Genomic DNA, 25293 nt, shown 5'->3' with positions numbered 1-25293 from the left:
GAGTGACTTGGAAGATTTTCATAATGTACTCTGCACTGCTTTGTGTGCCATCTTCCTCTGAGAAGGGTAATGAGAGTGGTTGTGCTGTCTGGTCCACGGACACGCCTGCCTTGCTCAGCTCCTCGGCCCTGTACCACTTACTTGAGATCCTACTTGTTGAATTAGCTGGATATTGAATTCTTGCCAACTAAATTAATCTCTGAAATCAGAATTTGGTATTATGCCTGTACATAAAGGAGACTGTTCTTGCAACTTCTTGTTGGATTAGATGCAACAATTTAAGTCACTGTTGTACCATGGTTATAAATTTAACATGTCAGGAGATTCAGAGTTTTTGTTGTCAAGGAACAAAGAGCGAGGAGTCTTTCTTTCCAGTTTCAGAGAGTAATAACAATGAACACTCCAAAGCTGTACAAGGGAGAAAATTCCCTTCTACAGGGCAGGTCAGTTCTGCTGACAGTCAGGAAAGCTGATGGTGAACTTTTACATTGAGATTTGAAAGCATAACCCTCTAGCTGCAGGTTAGGAATTTTAAGAAGATTGAATTTTTATTTTCTGATTCTACAGAATCAAATTTTGGGGGAAGGAGTATGTGAAATATAGACGAGTGCTTGGATACCATGAAATAACTTTTATTTCACAGAATGGTGTTGCTTTGTTTTACTTTATCTAAACTATGCATAATTTTAAAGATACATATTTCAGTAGTTGATCAGCTGTGCAATTGTGTTGTCGATTGAGAAATGACCATCTGTGTTTACTGTCCTTTGATAAAATGACCAAATGTTGGCAGACATTTGACTCTTTCTTGTATGCAGGCACAATGTGAAGTGCCTTCCATACAGTGTTCTCATTTTTTTGTAAATAAAAGCATCATAGAATTTACAATGTTTGAAATGCATTTATGTTTGTACATATATACGTATATGTTTTAAGAGGCGTCATGCATATCTTTTAAAGATACATTATGGACATAGTTCTATGTCAGTTAATACAGATATGTATTTTCTTAATGGATTCAAAGTATTCCATTTTAAGGCTCGATCATAATTTACTGAGCTAATTGTTTTATTGATACACTTTAAGGTTATTTCTTGTTCTTAAGTAATAATGCAGCAGTAAGTACTCATGTATTTATATCTTTGTGTAGCTGCCTAACTCTTTCAGACAAGTTTCTAGGTGTAGTATTGCTGGGTTGGAGAGCATAGAATGCTTGACTTTTAAAATGATCCTCTTAGATCAAGAAAAAGCTAAAACAATTATAGGAAGAGTTTGAAAAGGCCCAAAGGAATGATATTCTGATGTTTCTCTTGTTTCTGTGCTTTCTTTTGTTTTTAACCCTGCATGGTTGTGTAATGGTATTCTTTTTCCCTTTTGTAGTAAGCTGTGCTAGGACAAAAATGCAATGAAAGAAACACTGGATGAATGAAAAGCCCTGCTTTGCAACCCCTCAGCATGGCAGGCCTGCAGCTCATGACCCCTGCTTCCTCACCAATGGGTCCTTTCTTTGGACTGCCATGGCAACAAGAAGCAATTCATGATAACATTTATACGCCAAGAAAATATCAGGTACTAATGAGAACACTAATACTGGAGCATTTTCACTAAAATGGAATAAATTAGCATATAGTTGACACAACTTATATAAAATTCCTTTACCTTTTTAAGCTTTCCTCTTCTGATTAATTTTCTCATTCCAAATACTTTTGTTCTTAATAGTCCTTTTCTAACATCTGCTGGGTAATTGATTTGATAGTTTTATTAGTGAAGTTTCTTATTTTTTTCCCTGTGAAAACCTCACTTGTCCTTAATACCTATTTGGGTGTGTCTGTCCTCGTGATCTGGGTAGGAATTGAGATTGGTTTGAACAACCATGGACTGGCAGAACCACAACTATAGTCATTTTAGTTGGTCATATTGTTCTAGAGAAGTGTTCTGTCCTTGTGAAAATCATTCTTAAAGAAATTGTAAATGCCATTTCAGCATGTTTACACAGCCCAGCTGTGTGTAACTGTCATTTTAACATCTCTGATTATTATTATATAAAGATTGAGAAAGTATATTTTTGAAAGGGCAGATTTATTGGAGGAAGATTTTAGAAAACAGTGAAACTTCCTGAATTAAAACAAAATCCAGTTTTCTAAATTTTGTACATAGGTAAGAAGTGTGTAATCTTTTTTTCCCACTGTATCTCTAGGTTGAACTGCTTGAAGCAGCTCTGGACCATAATACCATAGTCTGCTTAAACACTGGCTCAGGGAAGACGTTCATCGCAGTGCTGCTCACTAAAGAGCTGTCCTATCAGATCAGGGGAGACTTCAACAGAAATGGCAAAAGGACGGTGTTCTTGGTCAACTCTGGTAATAAAAAATTATTTTATCAAATTGTGTGGAGGAAATTGGATGAGATTTATGGTTAAGCAGATTTTCTCCATGGGTATTAAGTTAAATTCTTGAAAGTATAGAGAGTTGGACGAATAATGTGCTTGATGAAGCTCTGATAGCAGAAATATCATTATGTCTTATTTCTTTATAGTATATCTCTTAATGTTAGTTATTTTATTTCACAGGTGTTAAACTTCAGCTTTTTTCCTTAAATGTAATTGCATTTAATTCTGATTCTGCATTTCTTTTGAATGGATTGCTTTTGAGATATAATCTAAGTTACTAGTTATTTTTGTTTTTGATATTTTAGCTTCACAAAGTGTATCAAAAGGTGCTTGATTATGAAAGAGTTGACTGACTTATAATTTTGCTATGCCAGTTGTAGAAAGAAAGATGCTTCTTAAAAGTTAGATATTCAATAAGAGTTTAAAATACTGGTTTTTATGTGTTTGGGGTTATATATTAAAATAAAAAGTATAAAATGTCAACATAAACTACTAGGGTACTATTATAATCATGTCGCTCCTTTTTTTTTTAGATTGTCTCAGCATGTGATGTTCTTCATGTGCTTTGAATACAAGTTGTCTAACTTATTTCTTGATGATATAATCTGATTTTATTGAAGAAAACAGGAGGGTGGATCTGGAGTAGTTGCCATTACAGCCTAGAAATTATATTCTTAGGTTGGGGAAAGTTAATTTTAAAGAAGGAAGGTGGTGTCAGGCTCTGAGTGAATAGCAGAAGGCAGGGGAATGAGTCTAATATAGATGCTTTGGAGGATAAATATGATTTTAAATTGGCTGTCTAAAAAGTTGGTGGTTAGGTGTAATATCTAATAATAAGAATTTCCTTAACTGTTTAATCATTAATAGTCCAGAGAGCCATTTAGGGAAGATTTCTCATATTTACATGGAGTATTATATTTGTGACCAGCAAACCAGGTTGCTCAACAAGTGTCAGCTGTCAGAACTCACTCAGATCTCAAGGTTGGGGAATACTCAAACCTAGAAGTAAATGCATCTTGGACAAAAGAGAAATGGAACCAAGAGTTTACTAAGCACCAGGTAAGACTTGGAGAGAAATCTCACTTAATAAACCCCTACAAGTCCGTGGCTTCTAAGATAACCTGTAGGCTTAGTTGTCTCAATTAGGTTTGAAAACTCCGCTTTCCTGTATTTTGTCAGCCGGCAAACCAGCCCTGACACATTTTCTCACTATAAGTCTCATCCTAAAGGCAAATAAATGACTAACTTGCGTTGCTCTTACTCCGTAGAAAAGAAACAACCTTGCAATATGATTTATTTGCTTAAAAAACACAAATTCTAATACCTATTTCCATCGTAGAAATACTTTGCTTTCAGAAAACTTACTGAGTTAAATGTCTTGAAACTGGAGACATTTGTTGGTTGAGATCTTAGTGTCTTTGATGGATACTTCTAACTTAGACATTCCATGCAGCCAGCTTGTGTTGAGGGCCTTTTGTGTGTTGGTGTTGGTAGATTTGAAGTGGTTAAGAGATGAGTGCTAATCAACCTTAAGTAGTCCACAGTCTGCTAGTGTGTCTTACATACTGGGTTAAGTCCTTATGAGCAAAGTACTTAAAATCCACAGAATGATAAGCTGTAAAAAGAACTAAGTAGTCTGTGTCTTATTCCAGAAAACCTTGTCCGTTCGATGGGGGAAAAAAAAGGAAAAAACAGTGTGAATTATTTTGTGATCTGATAAAGCTGACAGGTCTCTTCAAATTATGACTGTAGGAACCTGAAAACCTGAAGTAGATTTAATAGATTTATCATGAAAACATGGTCTCCATTATCAAGATTTTTTTTTTTATTGTCTCTTTCCATGTTTTCCTAATTTTACGTTTTGGTTCCCAAGTATGAGCTTCCATACATTGAGAAGTTTTGTTTTAACTTTTACTGATGAATTTCTTAATCTTCACGAAAAATACAGTGGTTCCATAATCTGATTTCATAGAAGTTTGTCTAGGCAGGTGGATGCCATGTGTTGTTTACTGATACTAATCTTATTTTAGGTTCTTGTTATGACTTGCTTTGTCGCCTTGAATGTTTTGAAAAATGGTTACTTATCACTGTCAGACATTAACCTTTTGGTATTTGATGAGTGTCATCTTGCAATCCTCGACCACCCCTACCGAGAAATTATGAAGGTAAGTTTTTAGATTTCTTATCACTTTTAATAATACAGGTCAAATTACTGAGTATAAACAGTGTTTTTAATATATCAGAAGCAATATCAGTTACTAGTTTTGGGAACTTGGTTCCAGTGTATGAATGAATGAATATTAAATCAATGTTCAGTTAAATCTATAATCTATAATATCAAACTAATTAATTTATAACAAATCTTAATCTATAATAAAAATTTAACATAATATAAATCAATGTATGATCTATCATAAATGAACTGCGTAATCTGTCATAGCATATTTCAGTGTTCCTTTTTGATAAGTAGATCATTTAAACAAGCTACAGTAATTCTATAAATAATCTTTTTAGTATTCATTAGGTTTTTTGGACGCATCTCATTATGATGCTGTCTCTTTTGCTGGAGCCTTGCAAAATGAATTTACTGTCAGTATCTTTTGTTAACATTAGCTCTGTGAAAATTGTCCATCATGTCCACGTATTTTGGGACTAACTGCTTCCATTTTAAATGGGAAATGTGATCCAGAGGAATTGGAAGAAAAGATTCAGAAACTGGAGAAAATTCTTAAGAGTAATGCTGAAACTGCAACTGACTTGGTGGTCTTAGACAGGTATGCATTTAGGATTGACTTGGCTTTTGTGAGACTAGCTGTAACAGTTTTAAGCCTTCAGTATCATAGTGCCTTGCAGATAGTATCTGTTTAAGTGAACAATGGCTGTTAGAAGGAAATGAGGAAGAATAAGCATTCTTTGTCAGGACAGTCGCCTTCGAATGCAAGAATCTAACATTATTTCCACAGAGAGTAGCAGACAGAGGTGTTTCTGCCCTAAGAGGGAATATTGTGTGAGTGTGGGTCCATCCTGTTTGCTTGATCTTGCCAGAGACTGGGAACTCAGACAGGAAATCAGTGTCCTCTTCTGTCAGTGTGTGCAAGTTGTTGCTCTCACCTAAATGTCCTACCTGTTGCTTTGAAAAACCATTAATTTATTTACCGAATTGTGTGTTTTATAGTATGCTTTAAAATAATGGGAAGCATCCTCTGGTTTTGAAAATTGGTGTGAATTTCTGAGATGTTTATGATTTCTAGGTTTGTCTCTTTTTGAGGAGACAGCAGTTCTGAGTTTCATTAAAATGTGCATACACAATCTTTTTGATCTAAGTTGGTGGAAGGGAGTCTATGTAAATTAGATTTTTAAATAAATATAATTAATTCAATTAATATTAAAATATCCTTATATCCTTATGAGATATAGGCTTTAACAAGGTTAAAGATTACCAAGTAGTGGTTCTTGGAACAGTTACAATAGAGAAGACTTATTTTTCAGATTGTGAAGTTAAATCACACATGGGTTTTGAATACTGGCTTTACTCACTGTAAGGCATGCAACTTCAAGTGAGTCATTTATGGTCCCCAAACCTGAGAAATGGCATTAGCAGTGGTTTCAGGGGATTCTTTGATCACTTACATTGACACATGTAAATGCACCTGTCATTTAGTGGGAATTTGGAGAGTTCTCTGTAGAATAAGAAGAAAAGGTAACTTAAATTCATGGAACTTAGGAATCCAAATGTGATACAAATAGAAATCTTATGGCCTTTAAGACATGTTGTTTGTAATCTCCCTGAGCTAGAACGATCTATGATGTGGAATTAAAAGGCTATACTTTTGCTTTTATCTGACCTGACTTAGATTGATAGCCCTGTCATACTTAAAGTCTTCAGAAGTAGGGGTATTAGAACATGTAGGTAAAACTGATAAGTGATCCATTGAGTTTGGCATTACCTAGTTCTGTAATGTGACTCTTATAAATTCTGGTTGAAAATAATGAAAACTATGGTACTTAAATACCTTTATTGTATTTCTTCTCATTAACTATTATATGTGCTTTTAGAATTTTATGTGTTGTTCTGGTTGTCATTTTATGAAAGGCATGAAAAAGCCAAGGAACGATATTGAAATTGAAATTTGGGGAGCTTTCCTTATGAGGACATGTTAAAAATACATTAAAAATAAAATTGACATTTGTAAATGATAGAAGTTTCAAATAATAAAGAAATGGATAAATTTAATAATACTTTGTATTTTCTCCCTATGATTCCCACCCCCCCCCACCCCGTCCCCTCGTTTCTGCTTCTGAGACGTAATTATTGTTGAATTTCTTAAGTATTGTGACTAACATTGTTTCTCATTCTGGCTGATGCCTAAGGGGACAAAAGATGAAAGGCTAAACTAAACTTAAAAACAAAACAAAAAACCTGAGATAATAATGATATCACAAAATTCTTTGATGACTAGCCTTAACATATTTATTCCTCAAAACCTAACAGGCAAACATAGTACAGATAACAGTGAGCAAGTACCACATTAGGAAGGCTTGTTGTGAGCCTGCCTGTTATTCCAAGTAGTTATACAACTGATAATAGAAAGTTTCTTTTTTTTTGGTTCAGTTATATAGATGGATTGTAATACTATGGTGCATTTATTGTGGTATTGACAACTTTTATTTCTGGTGTTAAAGATATACTTCTCAGCCATGTGAGATTGTGGTGGACTGTGGACCATTTACTGACAGAAGTGGGCTTTACGAAAGACTGCTGATGGAATTAGAAGAAGCACTTAATTTTATCAATGACTGTAACATATCTGTACATTCAAAAGAAAGAGATTCTACTTTAATTTCTAAGCAGGTAAGTATATGCAAAGTAATGATAAGGAATATGATAAAAGGTTTCTATTTTTAATATTGAAATGAAAATATACTTCTATTGAGGCTGTTTTCTGTACATTTAAAGTTTAAGGCCTTACATTCTTATCTCTGAACATTTTTCATTGAATATATCATATTGGGTTGAGGTTACTTTTACCTGACAAACATTTATATTAAGTATAGCCCTCCCTGGTTTAAGTAGGTGTCATCATTATTTAAGTATAAGAAGTTGAGTCCAGTTTTTTTTTCTTAGTTAGATGAATTAGTTCCTGCTTAAACCCTTGGGCTAAATGAATCTCTTGCTGTTTCTTTGTATGCAACTGGATATGAGCCCAGCATCCCTGAGTAGTGCAGCTTTGAGAAGTGATTCCTCAGGACAGTAGTCCTCAAAGTGTGGAGCCCAGACGAGCAGTATCGGCATCCCTCTCGAACTTCTTAGGCAGGCAGATGACGGGCCCCACCCTTGACCTGCTGAATCCAAAGCTCTGGGGGTGGGAGCGCAGTGTTTGAGATTTGACAAGCCCTCCGTTATCCTGATGCCATTAATACTTGAGAATCATCGTCCATGTTCTTTGCAACCAGTTGTGAATGTTAACACTGTCTTGAATCTAAGTCTTAATTTCTTTTCTGCTGATTTTTTCTGGAACAGCAGTGCCCAGACTCTTCATAGCCCTTGAATTCTCATTAAGTTCATGTTCAACCTAGTATGTTTTTTACTTGCCTGTGAAACTGACAGTTCCTCAGTTGTAGCCTCACTATGGATTTACATTCTGCTCTGAGCTGGGCTTCTAAGATGTGGCACTCTGGGTATAGATACAGTTCAAGGAAAATTGTCTTGCTCTTCTTTGATACCTAAAATAAAATTCCATACTCTGCTACATACGCATATACACACACACACACATACATGTACTATGCTACATAATTCCTTGCGTATTTAGCTGGAAGTAAATGACTCAGTTGTACTTCTAACTACTTAGAGATCTAAAATTAAGTTTTATTAGCCTTATACAGTTTCATCTTTTAATTTCTGTTATTTGATTATTTTTGCTGGAGAAAACAAAAGGATGGTGCTGGGCATATATATGAAAAAGTAGAGTTTGAAACAATTACTGGCCCCTCCCTCCAACCTTGGGAAATTAATCTCAGTGTTTATATTAGTGAGGGAGATTTATTTTCACGGGGCAGATTGAAGACAGCTTGAGTCCCAGTTAAACTCCATATGAAAATGCTACATGATTATTGTTTAATGTTTGGGTCTTCACAATTTTTTGTAGATTCTATCGGACTGTCGAGCGGTATTGGTAGTTCTGGGACCCTGGTGTGCAGATAAAGTGGCTGGGATGATGGTGAGAGAACTACAGAAGTATATCAAACACGAGCAGGAGGAGCTGCACAGGAAATTCCTATTGTTTACAGACACTTTCCTAAGGAAAATACATGCACTGTGTGAAGAGCACTTCTCACCTGCCTCACTTGACCTGAAATTTGTAACTCCTAAGGTCATAAAACTGCTTGAAATCTTACGCAAATATAAACCATATGAGCGACAGCAGTTTGAAAGCGTTGAGTGGTACAATAACAGGAACCAGGATAATTACGTGTCTTGGAGTGATTCTGAGGATGATGAGGAGGATGAAGAAATTGAAGAAAAAGAGAAACCAGAGACAAATTTTCCCTCTCCATTTACCAATATTTTATGTGGGATTATTTTTGTGGAAAGAAGATACACAGCAGTCGTCTTAAACAGGTAAATCTCTAAGATTACTTTTTTTCCGTAGTTGAACAGGCAGCTTTTTGTTTTGTGAAGTGGTACATGGTAACAGCTTTGAGAGCTTGCGGAAGGCTTGTGTAAGTCCTCACTTGGCTCCATCGTACCTCGTGTTTAGGCTGCACTGGGATTGACACAGGGGGTGCTTACATATACAATGGCGTTCCCAAAAGGCGAGGTTTGATATGACTGCAATTTTTCTCTTAAAGGATGCTCATCTGCTCTAATCCATCTAAAACGGAGACCTCAAGTATAGAAAAATTGTTACATTAAAGTAAAGCCTTCCTTGTTTTGTATTCAGTTGTTAGACTCAATTCAGATATTTATTAATCTGTGACTCCGACACGTTAGGCGTTCTGTTAAGCATTTCACACCAAGCCCTCTCCTTCAGGTAAGCTTGGGAGAAATTTTATCCGGGTATTGCTGTGGCTCATTTTTCTATGTAGCTTTTTTTCCTTAACAAGTATTGATTCAAGATTGCACGTTTGCAGTGAAGTTTATAACAACTGAATTTGAAATTTGGATTGATTCATAGACTACCTATTAAAATTTTCTGAATCAAAAGAGAACAAAAATGTTAGGGAGGAATTTGGAGAGTGTTGGCAAAGGTGACAGTGAATGCCAGTTGAGTTGTGGATTCCCGCCCTACACTCTTCAGCACAAGTGTATTTTTCCTGAATATATACCCAGCCAGGGAGCTTCACTTCAAATTTGTGTCAGGTGGTCACTTAACATTTGGTTCTTTTGATTTGTGGATAGATGCCCTGTTACTTAGAAGGGCCAAAAAAGAGTGTCCTTATTTTGTACTTGAATCTACTTTTCTACAAGATCCATTAATTGGCCAGAGTTGATCCCTGAGAGCTTTTTCTGCAAGTATTGATCTCTGAGGAGAAATTAAGCTTTGTTTCCTGAGGTAATTTGGGATTTTTTTTTTTTTTTTAACTGCTTCTGACTGTTTTGGGGCTTGGAGAACGTACTTGAGTAACGAGAAATTGGACTCTGGGGTAGTCATCTGGCGGTGTTCAGCCTGGTGATTTTCATAGTCATTGGGCTTGATCCTTATGATGACTACGAAGTAAAATAACTTTAGGTGGTGAATTACCCTGGAATCAAAAGTTTAAAGTTGGAAAGGGACTCCACTGACTATCTAATCCAACCCACTTATTTTTATAAAAAAAAAAAAAAGAAAGGGCCTCAAGAGGAAAGTGATTTGCTCTGAGTTAAATTGCCAGTCAGTGGCAGAGACAATTCTAGAATCGTGATATTCTACCTCTTGGTTTCCAGTTCTTTGTGTAATCACAATGCCCTCGGGTATCACAGAACACCGAAAACCAGCACTTTACGGTGGGAGGACTGCCAGGAGACAGACCAGGGGAGCAGGGCTGGTGGGGTTACTTCTTAGCATGGGGGAAAGGCATTTCAGGGATCAGAAAAGTTTAATACTAGCACAGCTCTAAGCCTAGTTATAGACGTACTCCCTGTCCCCGTATAGGATGGTTTAAGAATTAAACGAGTTTTCTGGGGCTTGGGGAGAAGAAGTGGGGGTTTATTTTCTCCTTTCCCCCTTTGTGTTTTTAAATGGAGAGAGATGCCAGTTTTCACTACAGGAATATTAGCCTGGAAGGGTTCATCAGAAGTCAATGTTACTTCCTACTGACTTTGAGGATCAGGTTAATTGTGATCAACTTTCATAAAATGTGGCTGGAATTTAATGTTGGATGATGAATCAAGAGTGGTTTGAGGGTTGACTTTATGGGCAGCTAATTAAATATACAATAGAGGTCTTGTTCCAGTAAGCTTTTTAATAAGCTTAGAAAAACTTCCTGAAATCCAGATTCTTTCCTCCCAACAGTTTAAGGGGAGGAGAAACCCTTCTTCAGTGAACAGTTTCATGAGAGCACAAGCTATTGTAATATATGAGCAGTTTTCTCCTCTCCTGATTAAAAAATTAATCGCAGCTCCTTCTGTATATTAATGTAGTGCATATAGTCTTAGGTTTATGGTTTTTCTTTTGCCTTTATAAGGCTTTATCATTTATAATTTGCCTTTACACATTTGAAAAAATTTCACAACACTCCATGAGGGAGGAAGGTAGATATTTTTGCTAGATTATATATAGATGAGGGAGAGAACACTTGGTTTGGGACCCCCCAAAACAGCACAGATAGCAAGTTGGCGGAAAGTGACTCCCTCTCTCCGAGTCTCGAGCCCTTTTCTCTGTGTAATGTACTAGTCATGTGTGACTTTTGGCATTGGACAAACCTGGATTCACAGCCTCCCTCTACCCCCACCCCTTTATTTTCCCACTTTTTGTTTACAGAAAAGTTGCAAAAACAGCACTGAGTTCCCCTGTACCCCTCTGCAAGTTTCCCCCTCTTACACGAGTGATATCTTACCTCATCAGAGTATGTTTGTTGCAACCAAGAAACTAACATTGGTGTATTACTGTTAATTAAACTCTGCTTACTTGAATTTTACCACTTTTCCCATTATTGGCCTCTTTTGAAGCCAAGGTGTACTAGAGTTCATTTGGTTGCTATGTCTCCCTAATTGCCTTTGGTTTGTTATAGCTTCTTCTTTTTTTTTTTTATTGAGTTATAGCCATTTTACAATGTTGTGTCAAATTCCAGTGTAGAGCACGATTTTTCAGTTATACATGAACATACATATATTCATTGTCACATTTTTTTTTTTCTCTGTAGCTACCACAAGATCTTGTATGTATTTCCCGTGCTATACTGTTACAGCTTAGAAAAACACCACAGAGATGAAGGGCCCCTCTTACACTTCATCTCAGGGGGACTCATGGTCAACGGGAACCATCACTGGTGATGGTAAACTTCATCACACGATTATGATAGTGTTTGCCAGTTTTCTCCACTGTAAAGTGCTGCTTTTTCTCTTTTCTTACTTTATTCTTTGGAAGCAAGTCACCAAATCTAGTTTATCTTGGGGAAGGAGGGTATAGGCTTCATTCCTGGAGAAGGGCTTGTCTCTGTATGTTACTGGAATTCCTCTGTAAGGAAGACTTGTCTCTCTCATCTTATTTATCTGTTTCTATTTGCTGAATCATGTTCTTTTATCACTATGAACTCATGCTTGCTTATTTTATACTTTGGTGGTGATCTGATCCTAGGTTATTTTCTTTGAACGAGTTGTCCCACCTTGGGCCGTTGGGGGCTCTTTGAGGTCGGCCCCTGTCCTTTGACAGGCCCTCAGCCCTTTGCTTTCTGAGCCCTCCCTTCCTTCCTGGTACTACGAGGTGTTCCGGGCTCTTCCTGTGTTTTCCTTGCTCAGCCTTAGAAGCCATTTCTCCAAGGAGCCCTGGTTCCTTTTGTTTTTACTCACCTTTTAGATGTATATCTTGTGAGAGTTATTTAACTTTTTAAAGCCTTAGCATCTTCACCTGTAAAATAGTAATAATACCTCCCTGTCTTCTGGGTTGCTTATGGAAATGGCGGTCCTCTTGCCCGACACTCAGCAGGCGCCGATTCCTTAGGGTCTGTGCACACACTTGGGGGATAGTGTCAGTACGTCGCAACTAGCAGAGGTGGTTTTTTTGGTAGGGTCATAGAGGGATTACACTTGCTTGTCTCACATGGGCAAGAAAATACACGTAGTAAGGGTACTAGTGAAGGTATTGCTGATAACGTATTTCAGTACCTGGCAGCCATTTCAAATGATCTGTTTATATTTTGTTTTTTTTTTTTTCCCCTTAAGGTCTGTAAATTAGCCCATTTAGTCAAATCATACTTTTCAGTAGTTCCTCTGCTAGTTTTCTGAATCTAGCATTCACATTTCCTGTTTTGGGTCACGCTGTTTCCGTTGTAATTGGGGAGGCTGTGTGCACACACACAATGCGACCTATGGGCCCGTGCCAGCTGCAGTGAGTAAGGTGCAGAGGTTGAGGGTAAACATCTAGAAACTCCTGGTTTTAACAGTAAGTGCTGTCTGCTGAGTGTAATACAACTGGCGTTTGAATTTTAATGCTTTTTAAGTTTCATTTTCTTAGTAGTTTTCATGGAACTTTACAAAAATACTGGTTTCTGGTGAATTTGAAATTAGGAAAAATAAATAACCAGTTTTTTTTTGCTATGGATTGTTTTAGAAGCTCTGAGCACTAGAGGACAGCATACTTTATTGACAGCTTGCTTGTGGAACAACTCATATAACCTCAGCTTAAATTTAAAAGAAACAAACAAGACTTTAGTCATATCAATTCTGTGAAATCTCTAGGCGGTGTGTGTGACTCAGTTACAGGCTCCCTGACGACAGTAGACCTTGTTTTGTTTCTCTGGAAGCCTGTAGCTTTGTCTATGGGGACTCCTTAAATTTGTCCAGTAGAGAAATTTTTTTTCTTTAAACATTATCAGCATAGGTATGTAGAGTTTAATTATTTGCTTACAAGAGGTTTTGTTTATTAATGTCTTCTGCCTGCAGTATTGATGACCATTTCAATAAGGAGAAATAAATTTATTACTGTTAGTGCTTCCGTTTCTCAGCTAATTGAAATCTACCAGATTTATCATTTTGGGCAAATTAAAATACATTCTTTGCCTAATTGGGAGTGACCCGAAATTAATTTTTTTTACCCCTATTACATTTGAATTGATACTTATTTACATAAACTAAAATTTGGAAGTACGTATTATTTCTAAGATAATTTCACATTTTAGATTTTGGGGCATGCTATTTGTTTGCATGCAATACTGCTTTTTGTTACTGACGCCTTAAGTTTATAATGACTAAACAAAGCTTGGAACGTATTAAGGAAGTTTCTGATTCTGAACACCTTATGTACTTGAACTCTCAGAACACACTCTCAAACTAACCTAGACATGCAAATGTTTTACTGACTTGGAGGCAGAAAGATATTCTAGATGGCCACTTAAGGTTTCTTCCAGGACTTTGATATTAGTCTGTTTTATGTATTTATAAAAAAGAAAGAAAGAAAAGGATGGTTTGACTTAAAAATGCAGTTTCCTATTAGGAATTTATACTATGTTGTATGACTTCTGAAGAACCATATGGAACCACTTACGTCAGGTGTGGAACCATTTATCCTGTGTGCTGAGTTTCTGAATGTGGGTATTTCCAAAATAGCTGTAATGGCAACACTAACTGTTAACCTCCTGTGCCCGTGTAACGTGATCTCGACCTGAGCTCTTTGCCTTGGCTTAGCTAGAGGGCCCGCTCGAGGTGACTAGCGTTCTGGGTTAATGCAGAGATGCAGGCAGGAAGGGGACAAGCTCAGGAGGCTGTTCTCTTTCTTGACGGGACAGGATGGGATGGGAAGTCTTATGCAAAAGATTCCGAAGTCTTTTGTGCAGAACTGTGGTCAGTGGCCCGGGTCTGTGGAGGTGTTGGAATGGAGATGCCTGTCAGTGGATGGAGGCACTCCTTTCCCTAGAGCTCTGCTTCCAGCGTACAGGGTGTTGGGGTAAGACTAAAAGAAAGAATTGAGCTTCTTTTCATGCACCACTGGAACTATCTTACTACCTGTAGAGGAGAATGAAATTTCCTTTACTGTAAAAATTCTCCCTTTGATGTGCGGGTGTTGGTGCTCACTCTGTGTAAGCTTGGCTGTAGAGACAAGGGCATGACCGCTGCCGCAAGCTGTGTGTGCACTTAGGGGAGCGCACCGAGCCTTCACAGAGTGTGTGTGGCTTTTTCATTATAAGTCCTGGCCTAAAGCCAAGATATATGAAGAACCTATGTTTCTCTCTGCCTAATGCTGTCTCCTCCTGGGCCACATTTCAATGAAGGTCATCACTGCCAAATTAGAAAGTTTGAGGTACTGTGACCATTTCATTCATTAGTGTAAATCAGCTCCGTATTTGGTGTTATAAGTATTTGATCCGCAGATGTATGCAGAGAAGAGTGGCAGTGATTTCTTTTTAAGCTAGTTGAGAAAAAATACCAAATCTATTTTGTTAGGTATATTGGCAAAAAATACGTATATTTCCATTTTAAGGGAGACCTTACAAACAAAAGTTTGAATTTTTTCCCTCAGCAATGCTTAACTTCCAAATGTGTATAATTTTCTTAGATTGATAAAGGAAGCTGGCAAACAAGATCCAGAGCTGGCTTACATCAGCAGCAACTTTATAACTGGACATGGCATTGGGAAGAATCAGCCTCGTAACAAACAGATGGAAGCGGAATTCAGAAAACAGGAAGAGGTAACTTAAGTTAAAACAATTGTACAGAAACAATTTTCAGAACATATACAGACTTTGCCCATAGGAACTCCCCCCTTTTTTTTTATCTCCTCCGGACTTCTTTGTAACACAGGATACTTGTTCATACAGAGACTAGCGTCTCCTGTGAGGTAGCTGCAGAGTGATCCATATGTTCAGAATTAGAATAGCTGTCTGGGAAATCAGTTTTGTGTCTTAATTGCCATCAACTGTTTCGTGTTCCTTTATCAGGCTGATGGCACACAACTATGTTCCGTAGAAAAAGAAAGCTTGTGTGAACTTAACTGTTGACTCTGTATGACTCTGAAGCAACAAACTGAAATATTTTCCTGGAAAGTGTTTTGTTTTCCATTTAAAGTCCTGCCTTGGTTGAATACTTTAAAGATAACAATACATTTGAAAGGTTTTGGTTCACTTTTTTTTCAGGCTTTTTAAGGTTTTGATGTAGAAAATGGCATTATAAAGATGCAGAAGCTTAATACAGTGTTCTGGCTTGTAAATAAAAACTTTTTGTTTCAAACTTGTTATTTAACTTAAAAGTAGCAGAATAACTCATGTTGATGTCATTTTCTACATGATAGCTTCTTGATAATATTCTAAGTTAGGGGAGTCCGATAGCCAGACTGACAGATCTGTCTAAAACCCAACTGACTTTCTTATTTAACTTATTCTGGATTGGGAAATTATGTTACCTTAAATCTAGTGAAGAAAGTTTTCACTTTATTTTTCAGTCAGTTCTGATCTCTTAAAATTGAAAGTATCCCAAGATGCCAGAAAATAAGTAATGCTTTGCTTGTAATTTTTAATTTTAGGGATTTTAGTGAAAGAGTTTTGACATCTTTGGAGGGATGTTGGCAGTCTCACAGACATGAGTTACCATTATGGCAGAATGTCAGCAGGATTCCAGAAGTGGGTTCCTTTAGTCATTTTTTTGGTTATTAGAGAAGCCAGCCCCTTCAACCTGAAGGCTGTGATTTGTCCATGGGTGCTTCTGTAAAGTAGAAAGGCACTTTGATTTTTGAAGCCATAGTCAGTTGTAAATGTCATTAAATCAGAGTTTCGTTGCCCATTTGTTCATGTGTCTCAAGTTTTATGCAATGTTGTCATCTTCTTTAGCTTGGCCTTAGTTTAAGCATGCTCAGAGTATTGTCAGAAATGACAGTTGTCACTTAATTTTACTACATTGTTTTCTCTGGATAATCTCTTATAATTGCTTTGCTTGGTGGGTTTTTTTCAGGTACTTAGGAAATTTCGAGCACATGAAACCAACCTGCTTATTGCAACAAGTATTGTGGAAGAGGGTGTTGATATACCAAAATGCAACTTGGTAGTTCGTTTTGATTTGCCCACAGAGTATCGATCCTATGTTCAATCTAAGGGAAGAGCAAGGGCACCAATCTCTAATTATGTCATGTTAGCAGATACAGACAAAATAAAAAGTTTTGAAGAAGACCTTAAAACATACAAAGCTATTGAAAAGGTAAGATCTGAAGATTCATATGGAATCTTTATTTTTATATGTATAGAGATGGATAAGAATAGTTTTATCTACAGAGAATAGTCTCAACAGGGATGGGTAGGGTGTACAATAGAAGCAAATTGGGAATAATTACAAAGAGCGATATTTTACAGTCAAATAGTGGTGAAAATGGTCCTATGGATTATTGAGGAAGAATGCCTGGCAAGTCTGCTGTCAGTGTGGTCAGTGTGGTGTAACAGTCGATTGAGTTGTGGAGTGATTGGATGTGACGACAGAGCGTCTATACTCATGAAGGACGCGCGCGCGCGCGTGTGTGTATAGGTAGGTAGGACAGTACGTTACACTGTAAACCTTGTTACCTGTGTGATGAATGTCTCCATGTGACTGGAGCTGGGGATGACGTGTTGGGGAAGTTCTCGGCAGTGGGTAACTACGGAGGTTCAAGTGTGTTTTGAGAGTGATGTTTCATGTCAAGTGAACTTTTTCTGTAGGGACAGAGGCAGACAACTAATGACAAGGCTTTTGTTTTCATCATCAGTTCTGTTTTTAAATCGTTCAGATCTTGAGAAACAAATGTTCCAAGTCAGTTGACACTGGTGAGACTGACATCGAGCCTGTGGTGGACGACGATGACGTTTTCCCGCCGTACGTGCTGAGGCCCGATGACGGGGGTCCACGGGTCACAATCAACACGGCCATTGGACACATTAATAGGTATGGCGTCGAATCACTTGCATGAAAAACCCATGAGTACTGCAAGATTTAAGTCTAAACCTGTAAGTTTTGTGTTGTTTACCTTTTGCAAACAATCACCAATCTTTCCACTTATGGCTTGTGATATCTTGGTGAGAGAAAGAAAAGAAGTTAGTTTTTTCCATTTGTTGTTCTTTTTTGTCAGAAGGCAAAAGCAGTATTGTGCAGTAAGGAATGCTTGGCTCCCCCCCGGCAAGGCTGACACAGTGAAGGCGAGCTTATTTTAGTCAGACTGAAGCTACTTTTGCTGTGCCCACTTTTTTTTTGAAATCTTGAAACTTGTTTTGTACCATGAATTTTGGGGAGTGTTGACTTTTCTATTAGCAGTGTTGGAAGATTATGATAAAATAGCTTTTTTTTTTAGTATGTTCTATTATACTTCGTTGTCTTGGGTTGGTAATGACATTTATTGCCAAGAACTAAGAAAAGCAGATATGTAGCTAGATCGTGCATCAGGATAAACTTCATGTAGAGGCAAAATAAAGGAGCAGCAAACATAAGATTTTCTTTTTAATGTCTAATTATGAAATAATTTTAAACTTTAAAATACTGCAAGAATACTACAAAGAACCCCCATTATCCTCCACCCAGAGAGACCTGTTTTACGAGAATATTCTCTGGAGGGAAAGGGTTCAATCCAGGATCATGGGCTGCACCCATTTTTCTCATCTCTCTAGTCTCCTTCAACCTGGAACCATCCTTCAGGTTTCCTTGACTTTAATTACTTTGACACTTTGGAATATGACAGGCCAGGCATTTTGTAATCTGTCTCTCAGTTTGGGTTTCTTTGATATTTTCTCCCCATTAGACAGGTATGTGTTTTTGGTCAACATATCAGGGAAGCGATGAGTTCCCCTCATTCCGTCTAACTGGGTGACTCAAGTGTTGATTTGTTCTCTTACAATGGTAGTGACTTTGATCACTTACATAAGGTCTGCCAGCTTTCTCTGCTGTAAAGTTACCTTTTCCTCCTTTATAGTTAGTGAATATTTCATGGGGAGATACTTTGAGATTATGTAAAAATGTATTCCTTTTCCCAATTTCACCCATCAGTACTCATGGATATTTCTTGCATGAATTGACTATTTCTATGATGTTTGCAAAATGGTGAATTTTCTAATTCCATTATTTTTTCTGCATTTACTGCCATTTTACTGTAAGGAAGAGTTTTCTCTTTTCTTCATTTATTTGTTCCTTTTGTTTTTTTTTATCCAGTGTGAACTAATGGACTCCTGTTTTACTCAGTGGGTTATGATCTTTTACTATCATTTATTATTTATTTTGATGTTAAAATTGTCTAAAAATTGGCCAGTAGGGACCCCTTCAGTTTAGCTTCTATGTCTTTCTGACATGTCGTTATTCTTTGAACATTTCCTTATTTTAGGGCACACCAAGAGGTTCTAGACTCACATTTTCCTTGCCCCAGCCTAGATACTGCCTATTTCTCCAAAAGGTCCTGATTCCTTTTAGTAGAGAATGAGTTGTGTTTAGAAACCAAGATCTGCACGCTAAGTGTGTTCGCTGCCCCTGGAATATTACTGCTACCAATATTATTGTCTTGAGCAGACAGAGCTAGAAAATAAATTCATGTGTAATCACATACACACATACATTTATATTTATTTCTGTATCTGACTACCTGTCTGTTACCTCCAATTTTAATATGACATTAGAGGGTTTATTCTTGCTTTTCTCTTTCCCATCTTTGTTCCTGGCTTTTTTAATAGTGAGAAGTCTAATTCCCATTGCCCTCAAAATAATGACTTTAATGTTCAGTCTCCCTGTGTGTAGCCAGTCTCCCTGTCTGCAGGGTCGCCATGTTTAGCTGCCCTGTTGCAGAGGACCTGACCTCGCAGGGCCACTGCCCATTCCATTGCCCCCCTTAGGTGCGTCCTGGGCCTGATGGAATTGCCTTCTGTCCCAGCACCCTCCCTGCTCCGGCCCCAGCTCCCTCTAGGCTGGCTTCTTGCCCTCCTTGCTGCACTCTCCTTGTGCTGCTGCTGGGTGGGATTCTTGTTCTGCTGCCCGCCTTTGTACGAATACTGGGCTCCCGCATCTGGTGCCTTCCTTGCACAGGCCCCAGTAGTTGTTGGCAAAGGTAAGATCATTAAGGAACAAACTTAACAGATTCAGAACAATACTTTCTGCCCTGTCCAGTTCTAGCACTAGACATGCATGGCTATCTCTATTCACATTTCAATTTGAATGAAAATAAGTGAAATAGAGAATTTAGTTCCCTAGCTGCCCTTGCCACATTTCAGGTGCTCAGTGGCTGCCCTACTGGACAACGCAGACACAGAACATCATTGCAGAGAGAGCTGTTAGAGCACGCTGTTCATCTTACTGAGAGTTTGAAGCAGTGAAGCTCAAACTGCACATATAAATAGCAGTCCAGTAGAGGGGAAGAGGGACGTAAAAATCAAACTTTGGAATATAAATGTTAGGACAGATTTTTTTCTTCTATTTCTCAGTTGTAGATTCAGCATCAGAATTTCTTTTTCTTCACAGATACTGTGCTAGATTACCAAGTGATCCATTTACTCATCTGGCTCCTAAATGTAGAACCCGAGAATTGCCTGATGGTACATTTTATTCAACCCTTTATCTGCCAATTAACTCACCTCTTCGAGCCTCCATTGTTGTAAGTTTAGAAAAAGAAATGATTGTGCCTTTGAAGTATATCATTAATGGATTTTTTTCAGCTTCTCTAAGGCTATGCAAATTATAGGTAAATTTGGCTTTAAATCTACTTTAAAAAGTAGATTTATAAACATCTGTCGTGGTCAACTACATGTTCAGGTCTTCAGTGGACTGTGTAACTTAGAGACTCAGAGTTAGCCCAGATGGCCTCTGAAGTCTCGCTGTGGTACGCGTCTCCGGCAGAGTCACTCAGCTGTGGCTTAGATGCTCACAGTGATGCACAATTCAGTAAATAGAGTTGGGCTGCTCTAGTTATTTTGTCGTTGACTTAAAAATTTGCTGTTGTGTAACTGCTACGCTCGGTCTCACTACTGATATATTAAATTCTTACTGAAATTTAACTTCATCAAAATTGTAAAATCTTAATTATAACTTATTAAAGTTTTACTGGGCAGGATTTTTAAAGATGGCTATTCAGATATGGAGATGATGATTTTTTTTTAAAACTTGCTGACATTTTTCAAAAGGAAGAACTTTGTTCTGGTAAAATTCAACTTTAAGGGATAGAGGTTTAATGATAACATAGCTCCCTGTGTACACAATGGAAACTTTTCTTTTGTTGTTGTTACTTCCAGGGTCCCCCAATGAGCTGTATACGACTGGCTGAAAGAGTTGTAGCTCTCATTTGCTGTGAAAAACTGCACAAAATTGGTAAGAGTATTTGAAGAGCACATGCAAACGAAAATAAAATTAAAACCACTGTAAAACAAAAGCACATCAAGGACTTCATGGGTCTCTAAGGCTTTTCAGGCTGTGGACTTGTTGCTCTTGATGTGCTTGGGTGAAGGTAGATGTAAGTGCGACGTAACTTGAAGATAAGAACTGATGAAAAAACAAAGATGTGGGGGCTCTTTGTTTTCCACAGCTGAGCTGCTACCAGCTGAGTGTACTTGCTCCCTGTCCTGACCCCCTTTAAATATGTAAACATGTACAGGTCTTCTAGTGACTACAGTCATGAACATTTGTGTTTTAATGTTTTGGCCTCTCAAATTAATCTATATTGGTGTACAGACTAAAACTTTTTTTAAATGGGAAGACTCACTTTCCAGTGGGATTTGTAAAGTGATGATATGTGTTATTTCCCCCTGTGGGTGTTCTTATTTTTGAGTCTTAGAACAGACTTTGTAATTCTGATCGATATATGAATGCCAGAATGGACTTTGCCTTAAGTATCACGTCTGATGATTTTTGTATTATCAAAAGCACAGATGTTTTAGTTTTCGTTACTTTTCCAGTTGCTTCCTAACATAGTATTGTTCTGGATTATTCACTAATTAATTAGACAAAATTCAGATTGTTAATTTGCGTTCTCTTTAAATTTCCTAGGTGAACTGGATGACCATTTGATGCCAGTTGGGAAAGAGACTGTTAAATACGAAGAAGAGCTTGATTTACATGATGAAGAAGAAACCAGTGTTCCAGGAAGACCAGGTTCCACAAAACGAAGACAGTGCTACCCAAAAGCAGTTAGTATTGGTTAGAACCGAATAAAAATCTAGCCTTTCCGACCTTTTATTTCTTGTTATATCAAGTCCACATGTCTTTGCTTGGCTTCCCAAGCCCTGTATTTCCTCCCACCCCGTGGTCCTCAGCTCATTTCCGCCATCCACAGCTTCTCTCAGATCAGCCCCTTCGTTTTCACACGTACACTGTGTACTCTTCACTTTGGATGTTGCTTTGGTTTTTTCCTCGGGGTTTTTGGACTCGTCTATCACGTTCTATCCAGAATGAGTTTATTTCATTTAAAGAGACTTTCTTTGTTTCATTCACTTTAGCGGTAAGATTCCTACTTTATGTTTCACCCAGGGCTGAGAGCGCTTGTATGATCAAATAGGCAAGTGCCTGTTCAAGGTGAGGGCCACTCCAGCACGTGCGGGCACGAGGACTGTCAGCAGTCACAATCAGTCATTTCATCATATTGGGTCTAGTGGGGTCTGCGACATCCTGGGGGGACTCATGCACTAAAAACCGCTCTGAGTGTGACTTCTAGCTGTAGTTGTATCGGGCTGGAGTACTTATTTTTAAAATATTTAATTTAAGTAATATTTTTAACCTATAAAAAACAGAAGCAAAAGCAGAATTTTGCTGTGTACTCATCTTAGCCTAAATGTATAATTCTTTTGTTTATTTTTGTAGTTTTATTGAATTTTGACTTTAAAAAAGTTTACACCCAGCTAAACATTTTCAAGATTCAAACTCCTGTTGGTTTTTCAAAACTCATGAATTAAGTTTTACCCAATGTTCTGAGATGCTTGTTTCCTTCATATCCAATTTCCCTGCTCTAACATTTACCCTGGAGATTACCGGACTGGTTTTCATCTGACAGATGTTGTCACTAATAAGTGTTTAGAGAAGCATAGTACTGCCTTGCATCCTGCTTAATTAACAGGTGCATTTCTGTGTTGCCTGATATTTTGTTAACTAGAACTATCCCTTAGCCAGCATTTCTGTGCCTCGTAAGTGGAGACATAGTTGTTTATGTTATTGAGCCTCAGAAGCGGCAAGACTGTTGGGTGCGGTTTTATGAATACCGGAAGCTTAGAAACAATCTTAGATTAATTAAATCATAGTTTGCTCATTTAAGGAGATAGTCATTAAAAATGGTACTGATTTGTATTGACCCTGAGAGATACTCTCATTGTAGTAACTGGAGGTAAAAATCAGGTTATCACACAATCTTTGCTTTGTGATTCCGTTTGTAATGAAAAATATGTATGCATATACGTTTATATACATGAATTCTGGAATGTATACATTTATTCCAGAAAAAGTCTGGAACATGATATGGTATATCACAATGTTAATGAAGGTTATATCTTTGAGTTTCAGGATTATATGAGACTTTTAAAGATTTGGCTACCTTTATTTTCTGATGTTCTAACAGTGAGTAAAGACTAAGAAACCCAAGGAAGAAAACAGTGTTCTCTAGTCAAAAGGAAGATTGCATAAATAGAATTTTTTTAAAAGACCCTCCAGTGTTGGATTGTTTTATATAATTTTATATAGTCAGCCTCACAGGGACCATCTTGCAGCCCAGACGCGAGAAGTGCCAACTCTCTGATGGGGTTAAGTAATTAGGAGGGCTCCTGCCTTAGGTATTTTCTTATTTTTTTCTCATCCGCTTTCAGTAAAGCCTGGAATAAGTTTATTTTCTTGCCAACACCTGGAAAAGAGGTTAATACATTTGAGCTTGATGCTTAATTTTTCTTTTTGCTCCTAGATTCCAGAATGTTTGAGGGATAGCTACCCCAAACCTGATCAGCCCTGTTACCTGTATGTGATAGGAATGGTTCTAACGACCCCTTTACCTGATGAACTCAACTTCAGAAGGCGGAAGCTCTATCCCCCTGAGGATACCACAAGATGCTTTGGAATCCTGACAGCCAAACCCATACCTCAGGTAGACATTTCATAGTGACTGTTCAATTTAAACCATCTTTATTTTTTTTCTTTAAAATAAAAGCTACTTAAAAGTAACTATCCTCAGAATATTTAATATTTTAAGGGGAGTAAGAGATACAAACTATTAGGTATAAAATAAGCTACAAGGATATATTGTACAACATGAGGAATATAGCCAATATTTTACAATAACTATAAATGGAGCATAACTTTTAAACATTGTGAATCATACTGTACGCCTGTAAACTATAAAATATTGTACAGCAACTGTACTTCAATAAAAAAGAACTCCCCCCCCCCCAAATTTTAAAATTGAGGTGACTCTTCTGTTTCCCTGAAAGGAAGCATCACCCCTCCTCTGAATTGTAATGTTTATGATGGACCGAAACGTCTGCTAACCTTGCGCTGCCTGTTTTTTTATCTTGCTAAGATTCCGCACTTTCCTGTGTACACACGCTCTGGAGAGGTTACCATATCTATTGAGCTGAAGAAGTCTGGTTTCACATTATCCCTGCAAATGCTCGAGTTGATTACAAGACTTCACCAGTATATATTCTCACATATTCTTCGGCTTGAAAAACCTGCACTAGAATTTAAACCCACAGACGCTGATTCAGCATACTGTGTTCTACCTCTTAATGTTGGTAAGAAGGACCCAGATTCTAAAGTGTTCATGTATACTAGCTAAAAAAATGAAAGTTCTACTTCACAATGTGCTTATTGTAGATACGACAGAAATCTCTTTGATAATTCTAAATTAGGCACGTAAAATGAATATGTAGCTTAAGTAAGGATTTTATCTGTATCATTATATTTTAACTAGCTAAAGAGTCTTTTTCTTCCCTAAGTTAATGACTCCAGCACTTTGGACATTGACTTTAAATTCATGGAAGATATTGAGAAATCTGAAGCTCGCATAGGCATTCCCAGTACAAAGTATTCAAAAGAAACACCCTTTGTTTTCAAATTAGAAGATTACCAAGATGCAGTTATCATTCCAAGGTAAGGTTTTAAGTGGAAAGCAAAGGGGCGGTGATACTTTGTTTCAGGAGATTCACTTGTTCACACGGGGGATGTTACTAATAGAAAATTGAGATGTCTTCATGGTGGGCCTGTTCTTTCCAGTTTACTTACTTAAAAAAATCCGAAAACACTGTTGGTGAAGGGATTTTACTTTGTGAATGTCAGACCATCTAAATAGTGTTGCTGCATTAGCACAGATGATAATACGATTCCTTAACCACAAGACAGCAGGATTGCAAAGAAGAGAAGTATTCTGAGAAACCCTGTGGTTTCCTTTCCTCTGGTTTGACCAGTGTGTACCGGCATGCAGTGACCACTACAATAAGGATCCAGAATATTTTCCTCACCAAAAATAAACAGTAGTGTCGACGGGCTTTCTCTTTACACCTCCATCCTTTTAATCCACAAAGTCTTACAGAATTTGATCATAAGTAATAGTCTATTAAACTGTTGTAAGGAGTAGTGTTATTAAGTGTAATGAAAACAGTAAATTATAATGCTTTGTTTCTTTTTTGTAAAAATTTAGGGGATGGAGTTTTTGAGCGATAAATTAATCACAAATTAAATATTGCACTTTTCAAAGAATTAGAGTACTGGTTGTAATTCAGTCTTTTTTTTTTTCTTTTTCTTTTTCTTTTTGTACCTCAAAGCCATATTTTAAATGTTAGATAACAGCAAACTATCAACATTATCAATGGTGCAG

At 37.4% G+C, this 25293-nt stretch overlaps 1 protein-coding gene across 1 annotated transcript in view; it reads left to right on the top strand.

Moving 5' to 3' along the window:
• Window positions 1-25293, top strand: part of DICER1 (dicer 1, ribonuclease III) — a 68909-nt gene that overhangs the window by 23431 nt on the left and 20185 nt on the right. Inside the window, 17 exon segments of the mRNA XM_064486227.1 lie at window positions 1381-1448; window positions 1450-1569; window positions 2198-2360; window positions 3318-3448; window positions 4420-4554; window positions 5003-5163; window positions 7073-7241; window positions 8539-9011; window positions 15082-15214; window positions 16470-16712; window positions 17272-17426; window positions 19974-20106; window positions 20741-20816; window positions 21492-21631; window positions 23386-23565; window positions 23998-24211; window positions 24416-24569. Coding sequence (XP_064342297.1) covers window positions 1422-1448; window positions 1450-1569; window positions 2198-2360; window positions 3318-3448; window positions 4420-4554; window positions 5003-5163; window positions 7073-7241; window positions 8539-9011; window positions 15082-15214; window positions 16470-16712; window positions 17272-17426; window positions 19974-20106; window positions 20741-20816; window positions 21492-21631; window positions 23386-23565; window positions 23998-24211; window positions 24416-24569 — 2807 coding nt within the window. The 5' untranslated portion in view covers window positions 1381-1421.

This window comes from Camelus dromedarius, chromosome 5 (genome assembly GCF_036321535.1).
Source record: "Camelus dromedarius isolate mCamDro1 chromosome 5, mCamDro1.pat, whole genome shotgun sequence".
NCBI lineage: Eukaryota > Metazoa > Chordata > Mammalia > Artiodactyla > Camelidae > Camelus > Camelus dromedarius.
The sequence above is the reverse complement of the archived record's forward strand: the minus strand, read 5'-3'. Positions and strand labels throughout refer to the sequence as shown.